General features: G+C 50.5%; 1 protein-coding gene across 2 annotated transcripts in view; it reads right to left on the bottom strand.

Moving 5' to 3' along the window:
* Nucleotides 1-24: 24 nt before the first annotated feature.
* SPRYD3 (SPRY domain containing 3) overlaps nucleotides 25-23,871 on the bottom strand; it is a 99,264-nt gene continuing 75,417 nt past the window's right edge. Inside the window, exons 2-12 of one of the 2 annotated variants that reach the window (XM_050748941.1) lie at nucleotides 15,773-15,852; nucleotides 13,244-13,390; nucleotides 11,879-11,954; nucleotides 10,926-11,050; nucleotides 10,479-10,614; nucleotides 9,113-9,298; nucleotides 3,914-4,063; nucleotides 3,403-3,460; nucleotides 1,992-2,111; nucleotides 1,733-1,905; nucleotides 25-1,385 (exon numbers count right to left, since the gene is read on the bottom strand). In XM_050748941.1, the coding sequence (XP_050604898.1) occupies nucleotides 1,251-1,385; nucleotides 1,733-1,905; nucleotides 1,992-2,111; nucleotides 3,403-3,460; nucleotides 3,914-4,063; nucleotides 9,113-9,298; nucleotides 10,479-10,614; nucleotides 10,926-11,050; nucleotides 11,879-11,954; nucleotides 13,244-13,390; nucleotides 15,773-15,795 (1,329 nt within the window). In that variant the 5' untranslated portion in view covers nucleotides 15,796-15,852 and the 3' untranslated portion in view covers nucleotides 25-1,250. Of the gene's footprint in view, nucleotides 1,386-1,732; nucleotides 1,906-1,991; nucleotides 2,112-3,402; nucleotides 3,461-3,913; nucleotides 4,064-9,112; nucleotides 9,299-10,478; nucleotides 10,615-10,925; nucleotides 11,051-11,878; nucleotides 11,955-13,243; nucleotides 13,391-15,772; nucleotides 15,894-23,871 lie in introns of those variants that run through there. The other variant, XM_050748940.1, reaches the window with a different exon arrangement.

Below are 23,871 nucleotides of genomic sequence, written 5' to 3' on the forward strand. Positions count from 1 at the left end.
GGCTCCTGGTTCCGGCCATACTGATAAATACGGAAACTCCATCTTTATTGGCTGTATAAACATCTCTGGTCTGTACATACATTTCATACATCATAGGGCAGGAAGCGAGGGCCAAAGGGAGGCCCAGCAGCACAACAGCTCACCCGCTTTCCCCACAGCCCTACCCGCTCTGTGCAAACCAAGACCAACAGCTCCTGCTCCCTCTTCCTCCATGGAGAAGTCACTGTTATGGCGAGGGGGTCAGGGGTTGAGGGATTAGGAGATAGAGGGCTCGGTGGGGACGACACATGTAAGTGCTAGAATCAAACACTGAAGCGAAACAGGCAACTGGCACAAGCAGCAAGCTGAGGCATGGGACGGGGCAGGAAAAGGGGAGGGAGAGGCCACGCTGCCCCTCTGGGCTTGCTCGGCTGAGGCTCTGGGGTGTTGCCCTCACGCTGACAGGGAGACAGGCCCCAGAGCCTCAGCCCCAGTACCTGGGAGTTAGGGACATGGGTGGCACTGGCAAAGAAAGGATGGAAGGGGAAAAGGAGCGAAGGTCCTAGTGCCCTGTCACCTCACAGCCCCTCTCTCTTAAACATGCAACAGGCACCCACCTATGTGGGTCCAGGTATGGGGAGCCAGAGATGCAGATTCTCTGTGGTGCCTGAGCAGGCTGGGGTGGGGAGCCAGCTCTCAAGGGAAAGAATGGAGAGCCTAGAGGAGTCTTTTGGGGCAGCAGCTAGTGAAAGGACAGAGATGACCAAAGAGAGGTCCCCTGGCCCTGCCAGGGGTATGACAGCAGCAACTGGTTCACACAACCAGGAAAGAAAACAAGAAAGAGGAATTCAAGGAGAAATACCATGGTGAGTAGGGGAGGGGGCTGTCTACTCCACCCTCTACAAAGCATCATGCCTAAATAGCAGCTGAGATAGGGTGCTCACGCTTCTCCACCCACATGGGGCCAGTGAAGGAAAGGGGGATCCAGAAGCCCACCGACCGAAGCGAGTGGGACCACCCACATACCAACACCATTCTTTGGATCCATTCCTGTCCAACCAGGGACTCAGGCCCAGGGACTGACAACAGTGGCAGCACCAGGTCAGAAACGTGGGCACAGAGAAGCGTGACGGGCCTGAGCCAGTGGGGGCAGAGTGACTACACACCTCCAGGGGCCTGCTGGGTAAATGAATCCTCTGGGAAGTCAGGAACTGGGTGCCTGGCCCAGCAGAGGGTGGGCAGGGAGAAGAAGCAGGTCTGGAGGGGAGGCCCTAGCCACTCAAGGGGTGCAGATCTACTTTGACTTTCTCCCCGCAGCTCAGCATTCCAATGGTGGGGAAGAAGCCTCCAGAAGGAACAACAGCATCCTTTTTCCCAATGATCTTGCCATTCCGAGTGAAGAAAACCTGGGGAGGAGGTGGGGAGAGGAATGGAGCAAGCAGGCTGTGGCCTCTTTCCTGAGGATGCTGGAGCTCCACAGGCCTGAACCCCAATCACCCCAACTTGCAGCGGGGCTGGAGAGGGACAGTTAAGGTGATATGGGAAGTGACCACCAGAGGGCATGCTGAGGCTAGAAAACAGCCTCCCAAGACTGTCTCCCCATCTCAGCAGCCCCTGGAGCTTGGAACAGCCCTTGGGCAGCGCCAGAGCTTCCCGTCTTTCCCACCCTGGTTGTGAGTTCTACTCCCCACTAATACCCACCCTTTGCCCAGACCCAAGAACCCTGGTCCCACCCAAAACTCTCCCTACTCACCACCACCTTCCTGCCCTCATGCTCCGGCTCTATCTCTTCCCCATCCTCTTCCTCTTCCTCTTCCTCCTCTTCCTCTTCCCCTTCCTGGTGCAGGTACATGACATTCCGCACATTCCGGACGGCCCGGGCAGTCGGAGACAGGATCACTGTGTCACAACTGTCATCACTGTCCCCTGGGGGACCAGGAAACCTGAGCTCCTGTGGTGCCTTTCCACCCTCAGCCCCAAGCAGCCTGGTTGGCCACCCCCACCCCACTTACCCTCACTGTCCAAAATGTAGTCCCGGGGGAACATGATTCCACAGCCCATGATGTCCCCTTTGTAACAGCGTGGCCCAAAGGGGTCCCCCACACCGCTGCCATGGAAGATCTTCCCATCGTCTGTTGGAGGGAGGGGAGAGGACACACACTTGAGGAAGGAGAGCTGACAACACACCCCCAGAGCGGCCCCATGAAGCTGAACACTTCCCATCCCTCAGAGGAAGGGAAGGGTCAGGGCGGAAACAAAGATGGAGAGAAAGGCCGGGCGCAGTGGCTCACGCCTGGAATCCCAGGACTTTGGGAGGCCGAGGCGGGTGGATCACCTGAAGTCGGGAATTTGAGACCAGTATGGCCAGCATGACGAAACATCTCTACTAAAAATACAAAAATTAGCCAGGCGTGGTGGCACTCGTCTGTAATCCCACCTACTTGGGAGGCTGAGGTGGGAGCATCACTTGAGCCTGGGAGGCAGAGGTTGCAGTGAGCCAAGATCGTGCCACTGCACTCCAGTCTAGGCAACAGAGTGAGACTCCGTCTCAAAAAAAAAAAAGAAAAAAGAAAAAGATGGAGAGAGAGATGTGGGAAGGGGGCACCAAAAAAATAAAGAGATGTAGTATCAGCCAGGCGCAGTGGCTCACGCCTGTAATCCCAGCACTTTGGGAGGCCGAGGCGGGAGGATTACAAGGTCAGGAGATCGAGACCATCCTGGCTAAAACAGTGAAACTCCGTCTCTACTAAAAATACGAAAAATTAGCTGGGCCTGGTGGCGGGTGCCTGTAGTCCCAGCTACTCAGGAGGCTGAGGCAGGAGAATGGCGTGAACCTGGGAGGCAGAGCTTGTAGTGAGCCAAGATCGCGCCACTGCACTCCAGCCTGGGCGAGAGTGCGAGACTCCATCTCAAAAAAAAAAAAAAAAAAAAAAAAAAAGAGACGTAGTATCCATCTGCTCAAGGGGGTAAGGGGGAAACCCTTAGGAAAGGAGTCAGAGGAGGGGGCCCTAGGAAAGGAATGAACACCCAAGGAGGGCAGGCAAGGGGAGGTGAGTCGGGGAACTCTGGGCTCAGTTTTCTTCTAAAGAAAGCCCTAAAGTCCTAAAGGAAACCAAGCAGCAAAAAATAAAAATAAATCAAGAAAATGAGGATCTGCAGGAAGGGCACAGAGGGGACCAGCTCAGCGGCCTGGAATGTCCCATCTGGGCCCAGATCTCCCTCTCCTGTCCTGCTCCCCCGGTTTCCAGAGCTGGGAGGAAAACACAGATGGGAGGAAGCACTAGCGATTTGGGAAGGGGAGGTCAGCCAGCAGCAGGGCAAAGAGCGAGGCCATTTGTGAGGGGCCATGAGAGGGGAAAGTGGATATCCCTATGCCTCCACATCTCCCACCATCCCACCTTTCCCAGGCAGCCCACTATTCACCTGCATGATAAGCCACAGACCCTCTGCTCCAGCCAGGGTGCCTGTTCTTGGGATAGTCCTGCATCCAGAAGAAAAAAGAAAATCTATGGTCCCACGTATAAACAAGAAGACAGGAGAGAGTGGCGAGTGGCATCTGAACCTCTGGAACAGGCCATGACCCAGACAGTGCCAACCCCGCACACTCTCATACCCTGCAGGCACTGGGGCTTCAGGGGAACCAGGGAGGGTGAGGAAAGTGTTAGTTAAGCTTTTAAGGCCAGAGCCATGGCATGTCCCACCCCCACCTCCCAGGCCTTAGTGTGTGGTGCAGTCACGACCTGTCTCAGGTCCTTGGTCACATGGGGTGTGTACTCTTACACAGCTGACACATACAACTGTGTTCCATCTCAGCTAACACCCTCCCTCCAAAGTCTGGGCTCCCCTGGTTTCTTCTAAGAGCTTCCTGGCACTGCCCCAACAGCCCCAGACCTGAGCAGCTCCATGGGCAAAAAAGCTCAGCCCTTGTGCCCACCTTCCGTGCCAGCCCCAGGGCAATGTAGCATTTCTCTCCAGGGTCCACGATCTCCACCTCGAAGTAGTGGCTGCGGGTGCTGAGTGGGTGCCGGGCCTGGGCCAGCCCCACATCCACGATGCTTTTGCCCTTCCCTAAGTACTCCAGCAGCTGTGGGGGAAAAGCCAGACGGGGGTCAGGGGACAGGCTGACACCCACCCTGGAAACCTGGGCCCAAGACAGTCTGGGTCCCACTTTCCCAGGTTTGACAAAAACTTCTGGCTAAAAGGGAAAGAATCCTAGAGATACAATGTGGCTCCAAAGTTCTAGGCCAGCATGGAAGAGCAGGATTGGGTGGGAGGCAAAGGGGAGAGCATGAGCAGGGGGAGCCCCTTGCTGAATGCCCACCTCCCCGCGACGCTTTCTGGGAGGCCAGGGAAAGCGGCCCAGCTAGGGGAGTGGCACACCAGGGGGCTCTAGATAACATCCTCATCCCGGTGAAGAACCCTGCAGCCTTTCCTGCTGGGAAAGGTCCACCCAGGGTCCCGAACACAGGGGAAAGGAGAAGCAAGACTAGGCTGAGAGGAAACTTGATGACTTTCTCAGCGGGCCTAATGAGGACAGGGAGGATGCAGAAGTTAGGTGCCAACCCCAGATATTCAGAGGAAGGGGGTGAGTGCAGAAGCCAATTCTGCCTGGGATGGGCCTGACATAATTTCTCAAGGTCCTTGTTTTACTTGGCTGTGAACACAGCTGTTCTTAGCTGGGTCAGGGAGGTGCTGAGGGGAGCCCAGGGACCCAGAATGCCCAGCTCTACTCCCTCATTTCATGTGAGGGAGGGGAGAGGTCAAAATGAAGACAGAGGCAGGCTTAGCTGTTCCCAGCCCCTCATTGCTCATTCAAGCTGGAGTAGGGGCAAGGAGGCAGGAGAGGGGAGATGACTGATGGGTTCTTGGGACTCTTCAGTCCCACAATGGTCCTGCCTGGGCACGACGGGGCGGCAACCCCCAATCTGGGAGGATTTATTTGTCAGTTGTCATGGTAATAGTGGGGCGATGACTCAACCCCATCCCCTTTCCCCCACCCTCAGCCTCACCTGGGATTTCTTAATCTCCTTTTAATTAGCCCCACTGCCCCTCAAGACTTTCTTCTACCCTCCCGCCCCTGCAGCCCTGAAGGAAACATGCTGCCTGGGGACCTCCTCCATGTCTCCCTGGCAAGCTTTGGGACGCTGGCCTCTCACCTCTCACAGATTCCTGCCTGAACAGGAAAGGAATTATGCCCACCTGCACCAGCACAGAAGCCTGTGTGTGTCTCCAGCAGAGGCTGCTCCTGCATCCCCACTCCCAGCCTCAGATGGCCGGCTGCTTAGCTCAGGTGCTTAGAGTGGGGTGCTACTAACCCCTTCTGAGAGTAGGACTAGAGGGGCTTGGTGCCCTTCTCAGCCCTGGATCCCCAAAGCCCCACCACCTCAAGTCCATCCTTCCCTCCTCTCCAAAGATAACTGGGGATGGATGAGGGGGAAAGCAGCATGCACGGGAGACCACCTAAGCCCATCCCCAAGGCCACACTGTTTGAATTCTGTTCATGGTGTATTTTCTGCTCAGCCTGGGTTCCTCCTCTGCCTCTCTCCCCAGCAAGCCAGGAGGGGTGTAGCTTGATCCACATTAACTAGTTTAGACTCCACCCAGGCAGAGCAGCCTCCATCCCACCCTCTCCACCCAGCATTGCAGAACTGGGTGGGGGACCCCACAGCTGCCTTTGACCCATTCTATCCAACTGGCCTCGGTGTAGGAAACACAGTGTTCTCCATTTCCAGAGCCAAAAGACAGCTGATCCAGATCCTGATCCTTGGGAAATACCCGCCCAGCCCTTCCCTTTGCCTCAGCTCAGAAGAGGGTAGCTGCTGCATTTCTGTCTCCGGATAGGGTGGAGGTGCTTTCTCACGCTAAAAGCCAGGACAGACTACCCCAACATGGGTCTCTAAAACCCACTCTCCACCTGCCAACCGCAGAGCACTTCAGACAGAATGCTGATGTCCTGGACAACTAGGTACCTGTGCAGTGTACAGGAGAGCCTTGTACAGCGTGCCCTCTTCAGAGGGGGCAGCCCAGCCCTCACAGTGAAAGCCATCAGAAACCTCCTGATCCACTCTCCTGCTCCTGGACAAAGTTCCCCCGACCCCTCCTGAGCCTTCCCAGAGAACTCAGAGGGGTGGAAGTGGGGGGAATATTTGGCCTCCCTGACAGATTCTTTCTTGAATACATTCCTCTGCCTCCTTGGTCTACAGCTGTTGGGAACCCAGAGGAGGAGTTAAGGTTAACCCTTAGAGTCTGAACTGTTAGGATCTTGATGCTGGTGCCTCAATCTGTGCCTCAGAATCCAACAGACCTGGGTTCAAATCCTAACTCCTATTACTTAACAGCTGCTAACCTCAGGCAAATGACATTCACCTCCTTAAGCCTTGGTTTCTTCAACAGTAAAATCAGGATAAAATTACCTGGATTTCCAAAAACAGGGGAAGACTTAATGAATGACCAATACACATTGCTGCCTCTCCCCAAATCAGGAAATGGGGTTACACTGGAACTGCCAATCACAAACAAGGAAATGATCTTTCATCTTAGCCATTACTTCCAACTACAATGGTCCCTTAGGCCAACCAGGACGATGACCACTCCCCAGACAACTCTACCCTACGTGTCCTCCTCTCAAACAATGTCCAATCAACAGAAATGTTTCTCTGCATTTTTGGTGGGGGAAGAGGAAGCCCTTTCTTTGGGTGTCCCCCCAGTACACACACACCACCAAAGCCCCAAGAAGCCAAAGAGGTGACTCAGTGCCAGAGTGGCGGCTGCAGACCAGAGTGTGGACAGTCTCGTGCACTCCACACCCTCCCTCTACCAGTAGCACCTTCCCAGCCTCTTCTCCCCTGCTGGTATCCGCCCTCCTCCCCTTGCCAGCAGAGACCCTAATCCCTCTTGACAGGAGCAACAAAGGGCTCAGTGCCCTGAGGGCCCACAAGCAACTGAAACAGGAACCAAGTACACACTCTCCACTGGCCAGCTCAGGCCCCAACACGGCCTCCCTCTGGGCTGGGTCTGGGGAGGACCCCTGGAAGGGTGGGGCCTCATTCACCACCCTGTGTATACCAAAGCTGTTGCCCCTGTCACTAAGGAGTTGTCAGAGGAGCTGTGAACAGGGCACAAACACAGAATGAGTTTAATCCCCCAGCTGTTACCTACCGCCCCCAGCTCCCCTCCACCACATTACCTCACTTTGCGAGGCCTGGGGGCAGGGATGAGGCAAGAGGCAACACTCCCACCCCTGAGCAAGTGCCCCAGCAATTCCTCAACCCCCTCAGAGCTCTGGGGGGATGGCCTCTTTAGGAGGGGAAACAGGCCACAGGAGGCAGGGGAAGAATTCCACTCAAGAAAGAGCCAGGTCTGTCTATGTCCAAAGACTCAAATCTAACAAATGTTGAGGCCCAGTGCAGTGGCTCATGCCTCTAATCCCAGCAATTTGGGAGGTCAAGGTGGGAGGATCCCTTGAGCCTGGGAGGTGGAGGCTGAAGTGAGCCAGCACTCCAGTCTGGGTGACAGAGTGACAGCCTGTCTTAAAAAAAAAAAAAAAAAAAAAAAAAAGGGAAAGGTGGCATGACTGGAAGAAGGCACATGTCCCTCAGGAGGTTCATGCCCAAGTCAGCCCCAGAGGAACGGGTGCCCCAGGAGTAGTGCTCCCACCCTGCCACCTGGCCCAAGTTGGGGTGAGGGTCTGAGAGAAGGGCCCAATTCAACAGCTTATGTCTAAAAAAGAAAAAAAACTCCTAAATAAGTGGCCTGAAGGTGTTGGGGGGAGGGTGGGGAGGAAGGAAGGCTATTTATAAATGTCTACAGGATTCTGCATCAATTAGAAAAGATTGCCTGGGAGGAGCTTAGAGCAGAGTGGGGACAGGTCCAGGCAGAGAAAGGATGCCAGGAAAAAACTCTTGAGGAGAGGTCAGAGATGAGAGCTGGAACATCGCCCTGGCTCAGCCCCAAGTTTAACTCTAGATACTGTCAGAATGATGGTAGATTGAGGGAAAAAAAGGAGACATGAGAGTCACGGAGTGGGCATCTGAGGTCTCTTAGTTCTCGGTCGCTGCAGTCTGGGACCCTGATGCCAGAAGGGGGTGCAGAGTGTCAGAAGCAGCAGAAGGGCACACTTCCTGTCATTTTTCCTGAGTTCCACTCTACCAGGGGGAGGCCTGGCTCCTAATCCACTCCCACCCCCCACTGCTTCTGTTTTGTTATAAAAGACTGAGTTGAAAACAGCCTGAGTTGGGGTGGAAAGGCCAGAGGGTGGAGAAAAAGGCCAGGCCAGGAACAAGGGGGGTAGCAGAGGGACAATTCAAAGTGGGAGGGCTGAGCAGCCCACTAGAGGTCAGGGCCAGATCCTGGACTTGGCGTCCCTTCACTCCCAATGCAGCACAGTGTATTGAGGCCAATAGGAAGAATTTCCCTTTCTCAAGGTTCATGAATTTTCCAACAAAACTTAAAATCCAGGGAGGAAGAATTTCCCTTTCTCAAGCTCCACATGCTTCCCAACGAAGCTTAAAATCCATACTAAAGCAGGTATGAGGAAAAGATAAATGAAGCAAGCTTTGGAGGTGCAAGGATGCTCACTGAATCTTTATCTGCCTCCATTCTAATCCTCTATCAAATGCAGGGATAAGACAACAGAGACTGACACTGACGCTTCCGCAAAAAAGATGGCTAAGAACCTTCCACCACATGTGTGGGACTTCTGACCACACCTGCCCCACAACACTTTGAATGAAAAGCCTGGGCCAGCTGAGCTGGGATCAAGCCAAGAGGGGGATCCAGGCATTTTGCCTCCAGATCAGCCCCCAGCCCCTCAAAGGCAGGTGTGCAGGGCTGTAGAAGACACCAGAAGCTGAAGGAACCAAAAAAGGCAAAGCAGAACTGCTTGTTCCCAGGGTCAAACTACGAACCTGAGTTCCCCAAAGAGGAGGAAGTGAAGAAAAGGGAATACGTGCTATAGAAAACACAGATCTGGACTCAATGACTCATGTCAAGAGCCTGGGCTATCCTGCCGAACCCCACACAGACACTGTCCCAACTCCCCATTCCCAGCAATTCAGACATGACCATGCGCCCACAGGTGTTCTGCCCAGCCTCCTCCGACCCAGCCCCTCCCACCCTCCCACCCGCTACTTACAGTCCCACAGACTCTGACATCATGTAGCCGGCCCCATTCGTCCTCGTAACTGTCCACCATCATGACGCTGTCGTCCTCACGGCCCAGCTCAGCGTTGAGGTGCAGCCGTACCTCCTCACCCAGGGAGTGCATGCCCACTGCTGGGAACAGTCCATCTGGGGACATGGGCATGATGGTAGAGCCCACCTGCAGCGGGGGGAAAGAGGGAGCTGCCGCCTGGCCTGCTTTTCCATAGCTCACCTAATTCTTACAAGGGTACTTTTAAGATGATGCACCAATAATTATCGCACACACTGACAGATTAAAAAAAAAAAAAAAAAGCAGGCCGGGCGCGGTGGCTCAAGCCTGTAATCCCAGCACTTTGGGAGGCCGAGGCGGGCGGATCACAAGGTCAGGAGATCGAGACCACAGTGAAACCCCGTCTCTACTAAAAATACAAAAAATTAGCCGGGCGCGGTGGCGGGTGCCTGTAGTCCCAGCTACTCAGGAGGCTGAGGCTGGAGAATGGCGGGAACCCGGGAGGCGGAGCTTGCAGTGAGCCGAGATCGCGCCACTGCACTCCAGCCTGGGCAACAGCGTGAGACTCCGTCTCAAAAAAAAAAAAAAAAAAAAAAAAAAAAAAGCAACCCAGAGGTGCAGAAAAGTTTACAAATGTGCTAAGTACTCCTGGCTAAGCAAGGTATCTACAGAGCTAGAAGACAAACACAAGTCTCCTGACTTGCTGCCAAATACTTTCAGTACGTGTGCTGGATAGGAGAGTGCCAAGGTGCAGATGCTAAAGGCAGCAGGACCCCTTGGCCAAGGCCTGAGAAACCAGTTTCCCAATGTGGGAGATGGAATTGGATAGAAGGGAGAGAGCTGAGTGTCTCTCTCTTCTATTGGCTCCTGTCCCATCTCCTCACCACACATAGTCTCTCTATGAAGAGAATAGTGAAAGAGATGTGAAACAAGGAAAACAGGACACAGAAAGGACATATCCCCAAAAGCACTCAAGTCAAAACCCAAAGAGGATCTCCAGCTCACATGGCCAGGCCATAATCTCTTTTTCCCCTCTCTTTTATCTGCTCAAAACCTTCCCCCAAATCACCTAATTCTGTTCCCCACAATTCCTGCTCATCCTCTGCTCCACTAACTTGCCTCTCTCTGCCTGCCATCTGGGCAATGTCCCAGCTTCCTCTGGCCATGGGAAGTATCTTCTCTTACACACAGGAGACTTCAGGAGAATCTGAGGCTGGACTGGAGGAGATGGGAACTCAGTGCAAGGGTCCCTGGGCAAGCCCCAACCAGCAGGCTTTTCCTAATCACTCCCCACAAATCCTTCGGCAGATTTCAGCCACATAAATCCCACCCACGATTTCCCACTCACCCGCTTCCCATTTTTGGTGAAGAAGATCTGGGCAGTCTGCACATCAAACGACACAGGCTCAATGCCACAGCCAATCCGGTCCCCGGAGTTGCACTTTGACCCAAACTGGCGGCCCTTGGCTCGGCCATTGTACAGCCTGCAGACAGAATAGTACAGACACAGGACCCCAGCCTGGCCTCCCAACTTCTCCCCAGCACTGACACCAGAGGCCTCATCCTCATCTTGCTGCTCCTGGTCACTCTGTGATGGTACCCACTTATGTCCTGGCGTGAGCATCACCCTCCTCTAGTCTGTAAGCCTTCAAGGGTAGCTGCCAGGCCACTTCCCCGTCCTGCCCAGAAAAGTCTATGAAACACCGAATGGGAAAAGCCAGCCCAACGTAGTTCTTCAGATCTAAGATTCCCAAATTCATAGGAAAAGGGCCAGGTTGCACAGGAGGCAACTCACTTGCCATCATCAGCATGGTAGGCTACAGAGTCAGGCAACCAGCCAGGCTGGTGATCCAAGCTGTAGTACTGAGGGACCAGCCCCACAGCAATGGTGCCCCGGACTCCACTGTCCACAATAGACACCTGGAGAGAAGAGAGCAGGGCACAGTCAGCAGGGCTGGAAAATGGGATGAATTGCTGGGGGTGGGGGAAGGGGACTTAGAGATTAAAGGGGGCTGAGGCTCAAAGAGAAAAAGGACATGGGAATCAGGAAAAAAGATAAGATACTCAGATGGGGGAACTGGTGAGAGTGGGTGCCTGTTTCACTTAGAAAATTACTCCCAAGCGGCCGGGCGCAGTGGCTCAAGCCTGTAATCCCAGCACTTTGGGAGGCCGAGACGGGCGGATCACGAGGTCAGGAGATCGAGACCATCCTGGCTAACACAATGAAACCCCGTCTCTACTAAAAATACAAAAAAATTAGCCGGGCGAGGTGGCGGGCGCCTGTAGTCCCAGCTACTCGGGAGGCTGAGGCAGGAGAATGGCGTAAACCCGGGAGGCAGAGCTTGCAGTGAGCCGAGATAGCGCCACTGCACTCCAGCCTGGGCGACAGAGCGAGACTCCGTCTCAAAAAAAAAAAAGAAAATTACTCCCAAGCTTTGGAGAAAGATAGGACTCATGTCCCTGTATGGTGGGTTTGGGTTAGGGGACATGAGTCAAGGTCTGGGATATGGGTCAAAGTCTACCTAGGTAAGGGGCAGGAGAGCAGAAGGGACAGGGTGACAGGTCTCCAGGGCACCTATCTCTCAAATGAGGGGCCGTACTATCCTGCACCTATTTCCCAGCCAACAGGACAGCCCTGATGGAAAATTAAAAGGCCCAGGTCATACATCTAGTAAAGGAGCTCCTTGGGGCTTAATGATCTCACCCCCGGGCTCATCCCCTGCTCTGCCCAACCACTGCCTTGATCACCTCAAAATAATTGCTGTCCTTGGTCAGGGGTCGAGAAGCCACGTAGCAGCCAACTTCACCAGAGTTTCCATGGTAACTGAAGGAGGAATGAGGGGGAAATTCCATTAACAGCCTAGCCCAAGAGTAGGGGGAGGGCCTCAGCATCTCCCACCCTTACCCTGCAAGGGCCAGCACACAGGAGAATCCATCAGGCCGCACTTCAGTACATCGGCAGACATCATAACCAGATACTTAAGGTCACCTCACCCTACTTCTCTCACAGTCTCCAGCTGGAATCCAACCCATACCAGACCAGTGCAAGCCTGGTTTCTTCATTTCCAGGAGGAAAAGAACGTAGAGCCTCCTTTACTTGCCTAAGAGAGGTCTCACAACCCTGTTTAACCTCAATCTCTCGTGCTGCAGCTTCGGCCCTTTTCCTCTAGCTCTGTCCTCAGTGGAGCTGGAGAATGGCTGGTCTCTATCCTCTTTACCAAAGCCCTTCATCAACTGGAAGACAGTGATTCAGTTCCCATTCCTCAGCTTTCTTGCCTCTAGTTAAACAGCACTACTTTCTTCCCTCTTCAGTGGAACTTTGTGAGAGCATGGGCTCAGAAGGAGTCAGGGAAGGGGTTCAAGCCACAAAAGAGGGAGGAAACACACACACAAGCCAAGGGGCTGGAAATACAGGAGTTGGTGGACAGGGTACACTATACAATGGCCCTTCCCCAAATAGGAAATCAACTGCCTTTGAAACAGCCAGTCTTTGCTAGACCCAATCCCTGAGACAGAGGCAGGAGACTCAGGAACCCCACTGGAGTCTTAACAAAGCGCCTGCGAAGCTCCTGAGACCCCAGCAGCCTCCTGTGTCTGACATGATCCCTTCCCCTACCCAGCTGGATCCCCTTCTTGCTGGATGAGGACAGAGCCACCCAGTGACAGAGGCAGAGGTGAGTGCAGGGTGAGGCAGCACACACTGCTTCACTCAGAAAGGCCTCTGGGCGGGTGGATCACTTGAGGTCAGGAGTTCGAGACTTGCCTGGCCGACATGGTGAAACCCTGTCTCTACAAAAATTACAAAAAATATTAGCCGTATGTGGTGGTACACACCTGTAATCCCAGCTACTTGGGAGGCTGAGGGAGGAGAATTGCTTGAACCCATGAGGCGGAGGTTGCAGTGAGCCAAGATCACGCCACTGCACTGCAGCCTGGGTGACAGAGTGAGATTCTGTCTTAACAAAAAAAAAAGAAAAAGAAAAGCCTCTGGAGTCAAGGGCATCCCCCTTTCCCTGTGCACAGTCCCCTTCTCTGGGGAAAAAAAAAAAAATCCCTTTCCTCTCTAAGATCTGGAACAGAGAAGAAAATGTGGAAGCACTCCCCTAAACTCACCTTAAAGTATCTCCATCTACAAGGATATGTTTGAACCTCTCCTGATACCGGAAAGCTCGGACCTCTCGAATCTCCCGGATCCGCCGGCGCCAATTCAGAAACCGGTAGTGCAGGTTGAGGTCATCCATCTTGTTCATGAGAACAAACCTGCCAAGGGGAGAAGGGGATTGAGGAGAAGGCAGGGCCCTGAGTAAAGCACCTTAGCCTGTGTGACCCAGAATGTAGAGAAGGCACTGGCCTTGAGGCTAGCTGCCCAGATTGACCTCAACAACCCCCATCTTCGTCCTTCCATTCAACAAACATTTACCAAGCTCCTACTATGTGCGCTCTTCTCCATGCTAGTGATGGAGCTGTGAACAAGATGGACAGGATTCCCATTCTCACACGCTGGGAGGTGGACATGACAGGCAATAAACAGACATAATTGCAGCTGAGAAAAGAACAGGGTGATATGATAAAGAATCTGGAGGCAGTGGACAGAGTGGACAGAGGCAGTCTCTCTGAGGAGGTGACATTTGAGTTGAAAAGGAGCTAGGCAAATGACAAGCCAGGCATATTCCAGGCAGGAAGAGCAGCCACAGGTCCTTGGGTGGAAGAGAGCTGGCATGGTAGAGAAACAGAAAGAAGGCATGGACAGCTGGTGTGAAGGGAATATGAGGGAGAATGTACAAGATGAGAACAAGGCAGGAGCCAGATCAAGGCCTTACAGACAATAGTAAGGAGTTTGGATTTTATTCCAAGATGGAAACCTCTAGAGGGTTGTAGCAAGGAAATGCCATGATTGGCCAGGTATGATGGCTCATGCCTGCAATCCCAGCACCTTGGGAGGCTGAGGTGGGAGGATCACTTGAGGCCAGGACTTCCAGACCAGCCGGGGCAACATAGGGAGAGCTTATCTCTACCAAAAATTAAAACAATGAGCCAGGTGTGGCAGTGTGCACCTGTAGTCCCAGCTACTAAAGAGACTGAGGATGGCTTGAGTATGGTAGGTCAAGGCTGCAGTGAGTTCTGATTGCGCCACTACACTCCAGCATGGCTGACAGAGCAAGACCCTGTCTCAAAAAAGAAAAGAAAAAAAAAAAAAAACACAATGATCCTGGGCCTGGTGGCTCAAGCCTGTGATCCCAGCACTTTGGGAGGCTGAGGTGGGTGGATCACAAGGTCAGGAGTTGAAGACCAGCCTGACCAACATGGTGAAACCCCATCTGTACTAAAAATACAAAAAAATCAGCCAGGCGTGGTGGTGCGTGCCTGTAATCCCAGCTACTCAGAAGGCTGAGGTAAGAGAATCGCTTGAACCTGGGAAGTGGAGGTTGCAGTAAGCCGAGATCGTCCTACTGCACTCCAACCTCGGAGACAGGGTGAAACTCCATCTCAAAAAAAAAAAAAAAAAAAAAAAAAAAGCCACGATCTTAATCAATTCCTAAAGATCATTCCAGCTGCTGGTTGGAGAACTGATCACAAGAGGATCAAGAACAGATGTGGGAAAACAATTCAGAGGTTGTTGCAGCAGTTCGGATGAGAAATGACATCCACTAAGTTGGTAGCAGCGCTGATGGATGGGAGTGGGATGATCCAGGTATTTAAACAACTTTCTTTTTTTTTTTTTTTTTTTTTTTGAGACGGAGTCTCGCTCTGTTGCCCAGGCTGGAGTGCAGTGGCGGCGATCTCAACTTGCTGCAAGCTCCGCCTCCTGGGTTTACGCCATTCTCCTGCCTCAGCCTCCCGAGTAGCTGGGACTACAGGCGCCCACCACCTCGCCCGGCTAGTTTTTTCTATTTTTTAGTAGAGACGGGGTTTCACCATGTTAGCCAGGATGGTCTCGATCTTCTGACCTCGTGATCCGCCCGTCTTCGCCTCCCAAAGTGCTGGGATTACAGGCTTGAGCCACCGCGCCCGGCCGTATTTAAACAACTTTCTACATATAAATGAATGAATGATTTTTCCTGGGAGTCAAAAGTGAGAAAGAGGTGAAGTACTCTTCTCTTCCCATTCCCCAAACCCTGGGACAAGGGTTTCTTAAGGCCTGGCATTGCCTTGCACACGGTAGGTGCTTAGTAAGCCTTGGGTGGGCTGAATTTGATCCCAATGCGCAAATTACGACTCTTATGCAGTAGCTACAACCCACCACGTGGCCCAGAAGAGTAGGCACCTGTGGGACAGACAGCCCTAAGATTCCACTCCCAGGCACTCAGCCTGGGCTCGACCCCAGGTAGATGCTGGTTGCCCAGACCGCATAGCCTTGCCACGGGCGAGTGGCGGCCCTACTGGGCCCCGTCTCCTCCCCGGGCACAGCTTGATCACTGAGATGAGACCCGGGAGCAGCGGGGCCCCAGCCTATCCGTGTGCCTACGCCCAGTCTCCCCAGGCCCTGCACTGGGCCGAGGGTGCGCCGACAGAGGAAGCCCAGTGACCACAGCGCAGGGCCCCGCCCCTGGCCCCGTAGCCCCCGCCCAGGACCCCCGCCTTGCACTTCAGGCTCCGGGGAGATACTAGGCCTACGGGACCCCGCCCCCGATCCCCGCCTACCGGGGCCGCCGCGTCCTCCTCATCCATAGGCCTCTCAGCTCCGCACACAAGCTCTTAGGCCGCCGCCGCCACACACATCCGGGTGCCCGCCTTTCCTTCACTCCTCGAGGCCCGCCCCGTCCCCCACCTAAGCCAATCAGCAACGGCCTCTGACGACGGGCACCTGCAGGAGCCAATCGGAGGGCGTAGGCCGGGTGTGGGGCGCGGCCCGGTGCCCTGGGTACCCAGCTCAGGGCCGGGTTTAGTCAACCCGGCTGTCGCTGGGTTGAGCCAAGGCGACGTGGCAGCTCGGACGCTGCTGGGTGCCTGGGCGCCGCTGTGGCGGACAGGGGGCGGCTCCTGAGCGGCGCCGGGCGGGACGGGACGGGCGGAGAAGGTGGCCAAGCTCGCATAAACCTTGCGAGTATTACGAGTATTATTTGAGCCCTCGTTCTGCGCCGGACTAAAAGCTTTACCGGAATGTCCATTTAATCCACGGTGCAGACTTATGAAATAAATCTTATTATCTCCTTTTTACGGATGGGCCAGAGGCTGGCCTCGATAGCCTGCGCGCTTAACTGTTACTGTATGCTGTATACCCTCCCGAACTCCGTTTCATGGCACTGCTCGCTCATTATTGGCAAGAACATTCCATTCCAGGAGGAGAGAACTTGGGATGCAGAAGGCACAGTGGCACGAAGCGGCGTTCTGTGGAGGAACACAGGGATTTGGTAGGCTGAAGGAAAGTTAGACTGGGGTCAGAATGTGAAGGGAGGAAGACATAAATATTTATTGAACACCTAATAAAGAGTGTCTATCTGCCATTCTGGGGGATTGGACTCCTACATGAGGACTTCCTTGCTCCCTTCCCATCACCATATCTCTCTTTTCTGGACGGAAAGATTTATAACACTTCATTTATAACACTTATTTATAACACTGTTTTTTTGGGGTTTTTTTTTTTGTTTTTGTTTTTGTTTTTTTGAGACGTAGTCTCACTCCGTCACCCAGGCTGGAGTGCAAGTGGCAGGGTCTCGGCTCACTGCAAGCTCCACCTCCCTGGTTCACACCATTCTCCTGCCTCAGCCTCCCGAATAGCTGGGACTACAGGCGCACACCACCACGCCTGGCTGATTTTTTTTTTTATTTTTAGTAGAGATGGGGTTTCACCGTGTTAGCCAGGATGGTCTCGATCTCCTGACCTCGTGAGCCGCCTGCCTTGGCCTCCCAAAGTGCTGGGATTACAGGCGTGAACCACTGCGCCCGGCCATTTATAACACTTATTACTGTCTTGCTTTTTATTGGAATCACTTGTGTGTGTAGACCCGTCTCTACTAGACTATGAGTTCCTTCAGACACTGAACTATCCTATTCTCATCACACTAGGTACTCTAATGTGGGGAAAAGAAAGAGAGATCAGCCTGTTACTGTGTCTATATAGAAAGGAGTAGACATAAGAGACTCCGTTTTGTTCTGTATTTGAGATGCTGTTAATCTGTGACCTTACCTTTAACCTTGTCCTTGCAAGAGACATGTGCTGTGGTGACTCAAGGTTTAATGGATTTTGGGCTGTGCAGGATGTGTCTTTGTTAAACAAGTGCCTGAAGGCAGCTTGCTGGTTAAAAGTCATCACCATTCTCTTAATTTCAACTACCCAGGGACACCTACACGGCCAAAGGTCCAAGGACCTCTGCCTAGGAAAGCTAGGTATTGTCCAAGGTTTCTCCTCATGTGATAGGCTGAAGTAATGCTAAAAGGTTTATGGAGATGTTTGCATATGCATCTCAAGGCACAGCATTTTCCTTTAAACTTATTCATGTCACAGAGGTTTTTGTTCATATGTCTTACTGCCGATTTCCTCCCTACAATGATCCTATTGTCCTGCCACTCCCTTATCTTTAAGATGGTAAAGATAATTATCAATAAATACTAAGGGAACTCAGAGACGGGTGCTGGCGTGGGTCCTCTGTTAGCTGAGCGCCAGTCCCCTGGGCCCACTTTCTCTTTCTCTATACTTTGTCTGTGTGTCTCATTTCTTTTCTCAAGTCTCTCGTTCCACCTAACGAGAAACACCCACAGGTGTGGAGTGGCAGGCCACCCCTTCACTCTAACGTGTTGAGTGCAAGGAAAGCCACCAACTCGCATATCGTAAATAGTGCCCACTCGGCATAACGGAAATGGGTGATGGGAACAGATGAGATGGGAAACCGGGAAACCTGGATTAGAGCCCCAATTCTGTGTGACTAAAAGGTCAAGGTCTTGGTGTTCTCATCCCTAAACAAGAATTATTGAAGTATGTGTTCTCTTAGCTCCCTTCCAGCCCCTGGATGACTCAGTTCTGAATAGCTACCCTTCCAACTCATCTCCACCTCCTTCTGATTCCCCCATTGCTTCTCCTCCGCTCCTCTTCTTGTGTTATGAAAATACCTCGACACTGAACTCAGCTCTTCCCAAAGGCAGCAAGAGAGGGACAATCTTAGGAGGCTGCCAGAGTCATGTTCATCCCAGACGAGGGCTCATTCCAGAAACTAACTAGCTAGCTGGCTAGGGTCAGACATGGAGAGAAATGGCAGAAGAAGGTGTTTCCATACTGTTACTGATGGTTGGTGATTCCACTCGGAATTTCCTCACCTTCAAGTTCCAGGTGTGGGGCTGGCCTTTTTGGTGAATTCTCCATCCACTGGCATGCTCAGGACCCAGTTGGTAATTTGTGCTTGGTGTCTACATGTATTTGAATAAACAACTTTATTGCCGTATAACCGACATACAATACACCATATATATTTAAGGTGTACAATTTATTCCTTTCCTTTTTTTGTTTTTTAATTAGAGCAAAGTCTCACTGTGTTGCCCAGGTTAGTCTCAAACTCCTGAGCTCAAACAACCCTCCCACCTCAGCCTCCCAAAGTGCGAGAATTACAGGTAGAGCCACTGCACCTGGCCAAGGTATGCAATTTGATAAGCTATGTATACACCTACAAAAATGAAAATCTCACCACACCCAAGATAGTGACCATATCATCATCATCCCTAAAAATTTCCTCATGTTCCTTTATAATCCCTCTCTCTCACTCTTTCATCCCTACGAACCACTACTCTGCTTTTTGAAACTTTTTTTTTTTTTTTTTGAGACAGAGTCTCACTCTGTCACCCAGACTGGAGAGCATTGGGGCAATCTCGGCTCACTACAAGCTCCACCTCCCAGGTTGAGGGGATTCTCCTGCCTCAGCTTCCCAAGTAGCTGGGATTATAGACGCCCACCACCATGCCTGGCTAATTTTTGTATTTTTAGTAGAGACGGGGTTTCACCGGTTGGCCAGACTGGTCTCGAACTTATGCCTCAGTCTCCCAAAGTGCTGGGATTACAGGCATGAGCCACCACACCCAGCCCACTAACCTGCCTTTTTGTCACTAGCTTAGTTAACATTTCCTAGAATTTTATTTAAGTGGAATCATACAGTAAATGCTCTTTGAGGTGGGGTGTGTCTGGCTTCTTTTCTCACTTCACTTCACTTTTGATTTGCATTTCCCTAGTGACTAACGAGGTTGAGCATCTTTTCACATGCTTATTTGTCATCCATATATCTTCTCTGGTGAAGTGTCTGATTAAATCACTTGCTCATTTCAAAAAATTGTTTCTTATTACATTTTGAAAGTCTTTATATTTTCTGGATTCAAATTATTTATCAGATATGTGCTTTACAAATATTTTCTTCTAGTCTGCAGCTTATCTTGTCATTTTTTTTTTTAACAGAGTCGTTCAGGCTGGGCATGGTGGCTGACACCTGTAATTCCAGTGCTTTGGGAGGCCAACACAGGGAGAATTGCTCGAGCCTAGGAGTTCAAGACCAGCCCTGGCAACATAGTGAGACCTGGTCTCTACAGAAAATTTAAAAATTAGCCAGTGTGGTGGCACACACTTGTAATCCCAGCTTCTTGGGAGGCTAAGATGGCAAGATTACTTGAGCCCAGGAGGCAGAGGTTGCAATGAGCCATGGTTGTGCTGCCACTGCACTCCAGCCTGGGCAACAGAGTGAGATCCTGCCTCAAAAAAATTAAAAAATAAAAAAAGTTCTGCCGGGTGCAGTGGCTCACACCTGTAATCCCCGCACTTTGGGAGGCCAAGGTGGGCAGATCACCTGAGGTCGGGAGTTGGACACCAGCCTGACCAACATGGAGAAACCCCATCTCTACTAAAAATACGAAATTAGCCAGGCATGGTGGTGTATGCCTATAATCCCAGCTACCTGGGAGGCTGAGGCAGGAGAATCGCTTGAACTGGGCAGGCTGAGTTTGTGGTGAGCCGAGATTGCGCCATTGCACTCCAGCCTGGATAACAAGAGCGAAATTCCCTCTAAAAATAAAAAAAAAAGGGCCAGGCGCTGTGGCTCATGCCTGGAGGCCGAGGTGGGTGGATTGCTTGAGCTCAGGAGTTTGAGACCAGCCTGGGCAATATGGTGAAACCCTGTCTCTACTAAAATACAAAAAATTAGCCGGGCGTGATGGCACACGCCTGCAATCCCAGCTTCTAGGGAGGCTGAGACAGGAGAATTGCTTGAACCTGGGAGGCAGAGGTTGCAGTGAGCCAAGATCATGCCATTGCACTTCAGCCTGGGTGACAGAGCGAGACTCCGTCTCAAAAAACAAAACAAAAACAAATACAAACAAACAAAAAAAAACAAGTTTTTTTTTGCATTTAAGTCTATAATTATATAATTTAGGGTCTCATTCTATTGCCCAGACTGGAGTGCAGTGTTGCGATCTCAGCTCACTGCAACCTCCACCTCCTGGGCTCAAGCAGTCCTCCCACCTCAGCCTCCTGAGTAGCTGGGACTACAGGCGGACACCACCACAGCTGGCTAATTTTTATATTTTTGGCAGAGACAGGGTTTCACCATGTTGTTCAGACCTGATCTTAAACTCCTGGGCTCAGTGATCCACCTGCCTTAGCCCCCACAACTGTTGGGATTACTGGTGTGAGCCATAGTGCCTGGCTCCTTTATCTGTATGTTTTTGTTACTATAGCTTTATAATAAGTCTTGAAATCAGGTAATATAAGTCCTCCAACTTTGTATTTTGCATTTCCATATGTGATAATCAGCTTGCCAATTTCTATTGAAAAAGGCCCTGGTGGCCTGGCATGGTGGCTCACACCTGTAATCCCAGCACTTTGGGAGGCTGAGGCAGGCAGATCACCTGAGGTTGGGAGTTCGCGAGCAGCCTGACCAACATGGAGAAACCCCACCTCTACTAAAAATACTAAATTAGCCAGGCATGGTGGTGCATCAAGCCTGTAATCCCAGCTACTCGGGAGGCTGAGGCAGGAGAATCACTTGAACCTGGGAGGTAGAGGTTGCAGTGAGCTGAGATCATGCCATTGACCTCCAGCCTGGGCAACAAGAGGTAAACTTCATCTCAAAAAACAAAAGGCCCTAGAGATTTTAATTGGTATTACATTGAATCTATTGATCAATTTTGGAAGAATAGGCATTTTAACAATATATCTTTAACAGTATATCTTCTGATCCATGAACATAGTATATCTCTCCATTTATTTACATCTTTTTAAATTTGTCTCAGCAATATTTCATGGTTTTTAGAGTGCAGATATTTGTCAGGTTTATCCTTAAGTATTTCATATTTTTTACAATTTTGTTAATGTTATTTTAAAATTTCAATTTCCAGTATATAAAAATTATTGCTAGTATAAAAAAGTACAATTGATTTCTGTATATTGACTTTCCATATACTTGATTTTGATGTGTGAAATTTAATTGCTATCTTCCTAAATGTACTCTGGCTGTTTAATATTAAATTATAGGCCCTCAGTTCAAAATTTTAGGAAAGGAAAAAAATATTTACTATACTTGATATTTTGTTCAGAGCCCAAGATACTTCTTCAACAGCTGTGCCAGAGATAGGCTCTAGGAATGCATAGCTGGCCTGCCCAAAAGGATAAGGCCCAGCCCTCAAACAGCCCCAGGTTGTTTTTGGAAAGAACCCAGACTTAGACTGGGGATATTCTCATAGCTCAGGAAGAGGAAAGAGAGGAAATCTAGTCTTTTCATGACTTGCCAGAAATATTTTATCTATTATTTTATTAACTTGTTTCTAACTTTTTTCTTTTTCAGTTTGTGCTGTTTATTATAAAAATATATTTCTTGTTTTTATTCCCTACCCCATCCCCAGCATAAGGCAACCATTCTTTTTATTTGCCTTAAAGCAATCTTTCTCTTGCCCTAGAAATTGCACACAGATTGAGTATTTAGAGAATTTAGCAAACAAGTCTGTATGTAACTTATCTACCCCCTTGATGTTTTTCTACATTATGAAATTTTTTGTGGGGTTTGGGGGAGGGAGAGCATCAGGAAAAATAGCTAATGGATGCTGGGCATGGTACCTAGATGATGGGATGCTCTGTGCCGCAAACCACCATGGCACACTTGTTTACCTATGTAGCGAACCTGCACATCTTGCACATGTACCCCTGAACTTAAAAGCTGAAGAAAAAAGAAAAAGGAAAGTTTTTGTGTTTCAGTGAAAAGAGTTTTGAACTCGGAATCTAGTGGATTCTGTCATCTAGCTGTATGGCCTTTGGCAAGATATTTAACTTCTTTGGATATGTCTTCTTATCTACAAAGTGGAGATGGTAATGGAACATCATGAGAATTGTACAAAAAATAAATAAGCAGCCAGGCACAGTGACTCACACCTGTAATCCCAGCACTTTGGGAGGCCAAGGTGGGCGAATCAGAAGTTCGAGACCAGGCTGACCAACATGGTGAAACCCCATCTCTACTAAAAATACAAAAATTAGCCAGGTGTGGTGATGCATACCTGTAATCCCAGCTACTCGGGAGGCTAAGGCAGGAAAATCTCTTGAACCCAGGAAGTAGAGGTTGCAGTGAGCCAATATCATGCCACTGCACTCCAGCTTGGGCGACAGCGTAAGACTCTGTCTCTAAATAAATAAATAAATAAATAAATAAGCAAGCATTTAGTGTGAGTTGAATCTGACTATATCTGCCTCCTCTTCAGATTGAAGAGCCCTCATCTGTTTGGTTAGCTCTGACAGGCTATTTTCCCATCCTGCTGAAACACTGTCTTTCTCTGGATCTTTTCCAGTCCAGTGAGGTCTTCCGAGGCACAGATTTCCAACTGTAAACAAAACAGCTTCGAAACAGGGTACCATCATTCATTCAACAAATACTGACTACCTTAGTATGAGCCAGAAACTGAGCTAGACACTTCATTCATTTATTACAGAAAAAAATCATTGAGTGTCTGTATATGTAGGTTATATGAATTATTGCTAACACTCCCAACAATCCTGTGTAAATACTGCTACCTGCATTTAACAGAGGGTAGATAGAGGATATGGCCCCTGCCCTAAAGGAGTTCATAAGCCAGCTAAAAGCTGCTGGAAATACAAGACAAACTACAAGAGAATGTCAAGAAGGGACACACGATTGTTAGAGACATGTGTGCCCCCTCTGCCTGGAAGCCTTTCCCTTAATTCCTTCCCTCACAAATTCCTATTCCTCCAAGAGTCAACCAAAGCATTATCTCCTCTGTGAAGCCTTCTGTGTTTCTTCCAGGCAAGCTTAAGTCTCTCTCCTCTTGATCCCTCTTATCCTTATATAGTGTCATTGTTGATTTACCTGTCTGTTTTCCTGATAGACTATGAGCTCCTTGGGATTAGGATAAACAGACTTACTCAATTTCACCCAGACCTTGATAATAAAAATCAAAGAACACATGGTTAGAGAAGAAGCAAAAGGTTAGAGGTGTGATCATGAGTAAAAGTTTGCAGGTGTGAATTCAAAGAGTATATTTGGTCAAGATGGAATCATTCTTGTAAGGTAATAATAGGATTACAGAATTAGTGACTTTAAACCCAAGAATTTGGACTTGACACTGGAGTAAATAGGGAGCCATTGAAGGTTTCTGAGCAGAAGAGTTGTTTGCTGTATCTTCATTTCAGAAAGAATAGTTTGTGTTTAGAGCAGATAGTGTCTGAAAACTGGGTAGTCCATAGGAAATGATTGCCATGGCCCAGGTGAAAGATGATGAGAACCAAACCATCATGATGGTCTTAGAAATGAAAAAACTGACTGGGC

The sequence above is a fragment of the Macaca thibetana genome, chromosome 11 (genome assembly GCF_024542745.1).
Source record: "Macaca thibetana thibetana isolate TM-01 chromosome 11, ASM2454274v1, whole genome shotgun sequence".
Taxonomy (NCBI): domain Eukaryota; kingdom Metazoa; phylum Chordata; class Mammalia; order Primates; family Cercopithecidae; genus Macaca; species Macaca thibetana.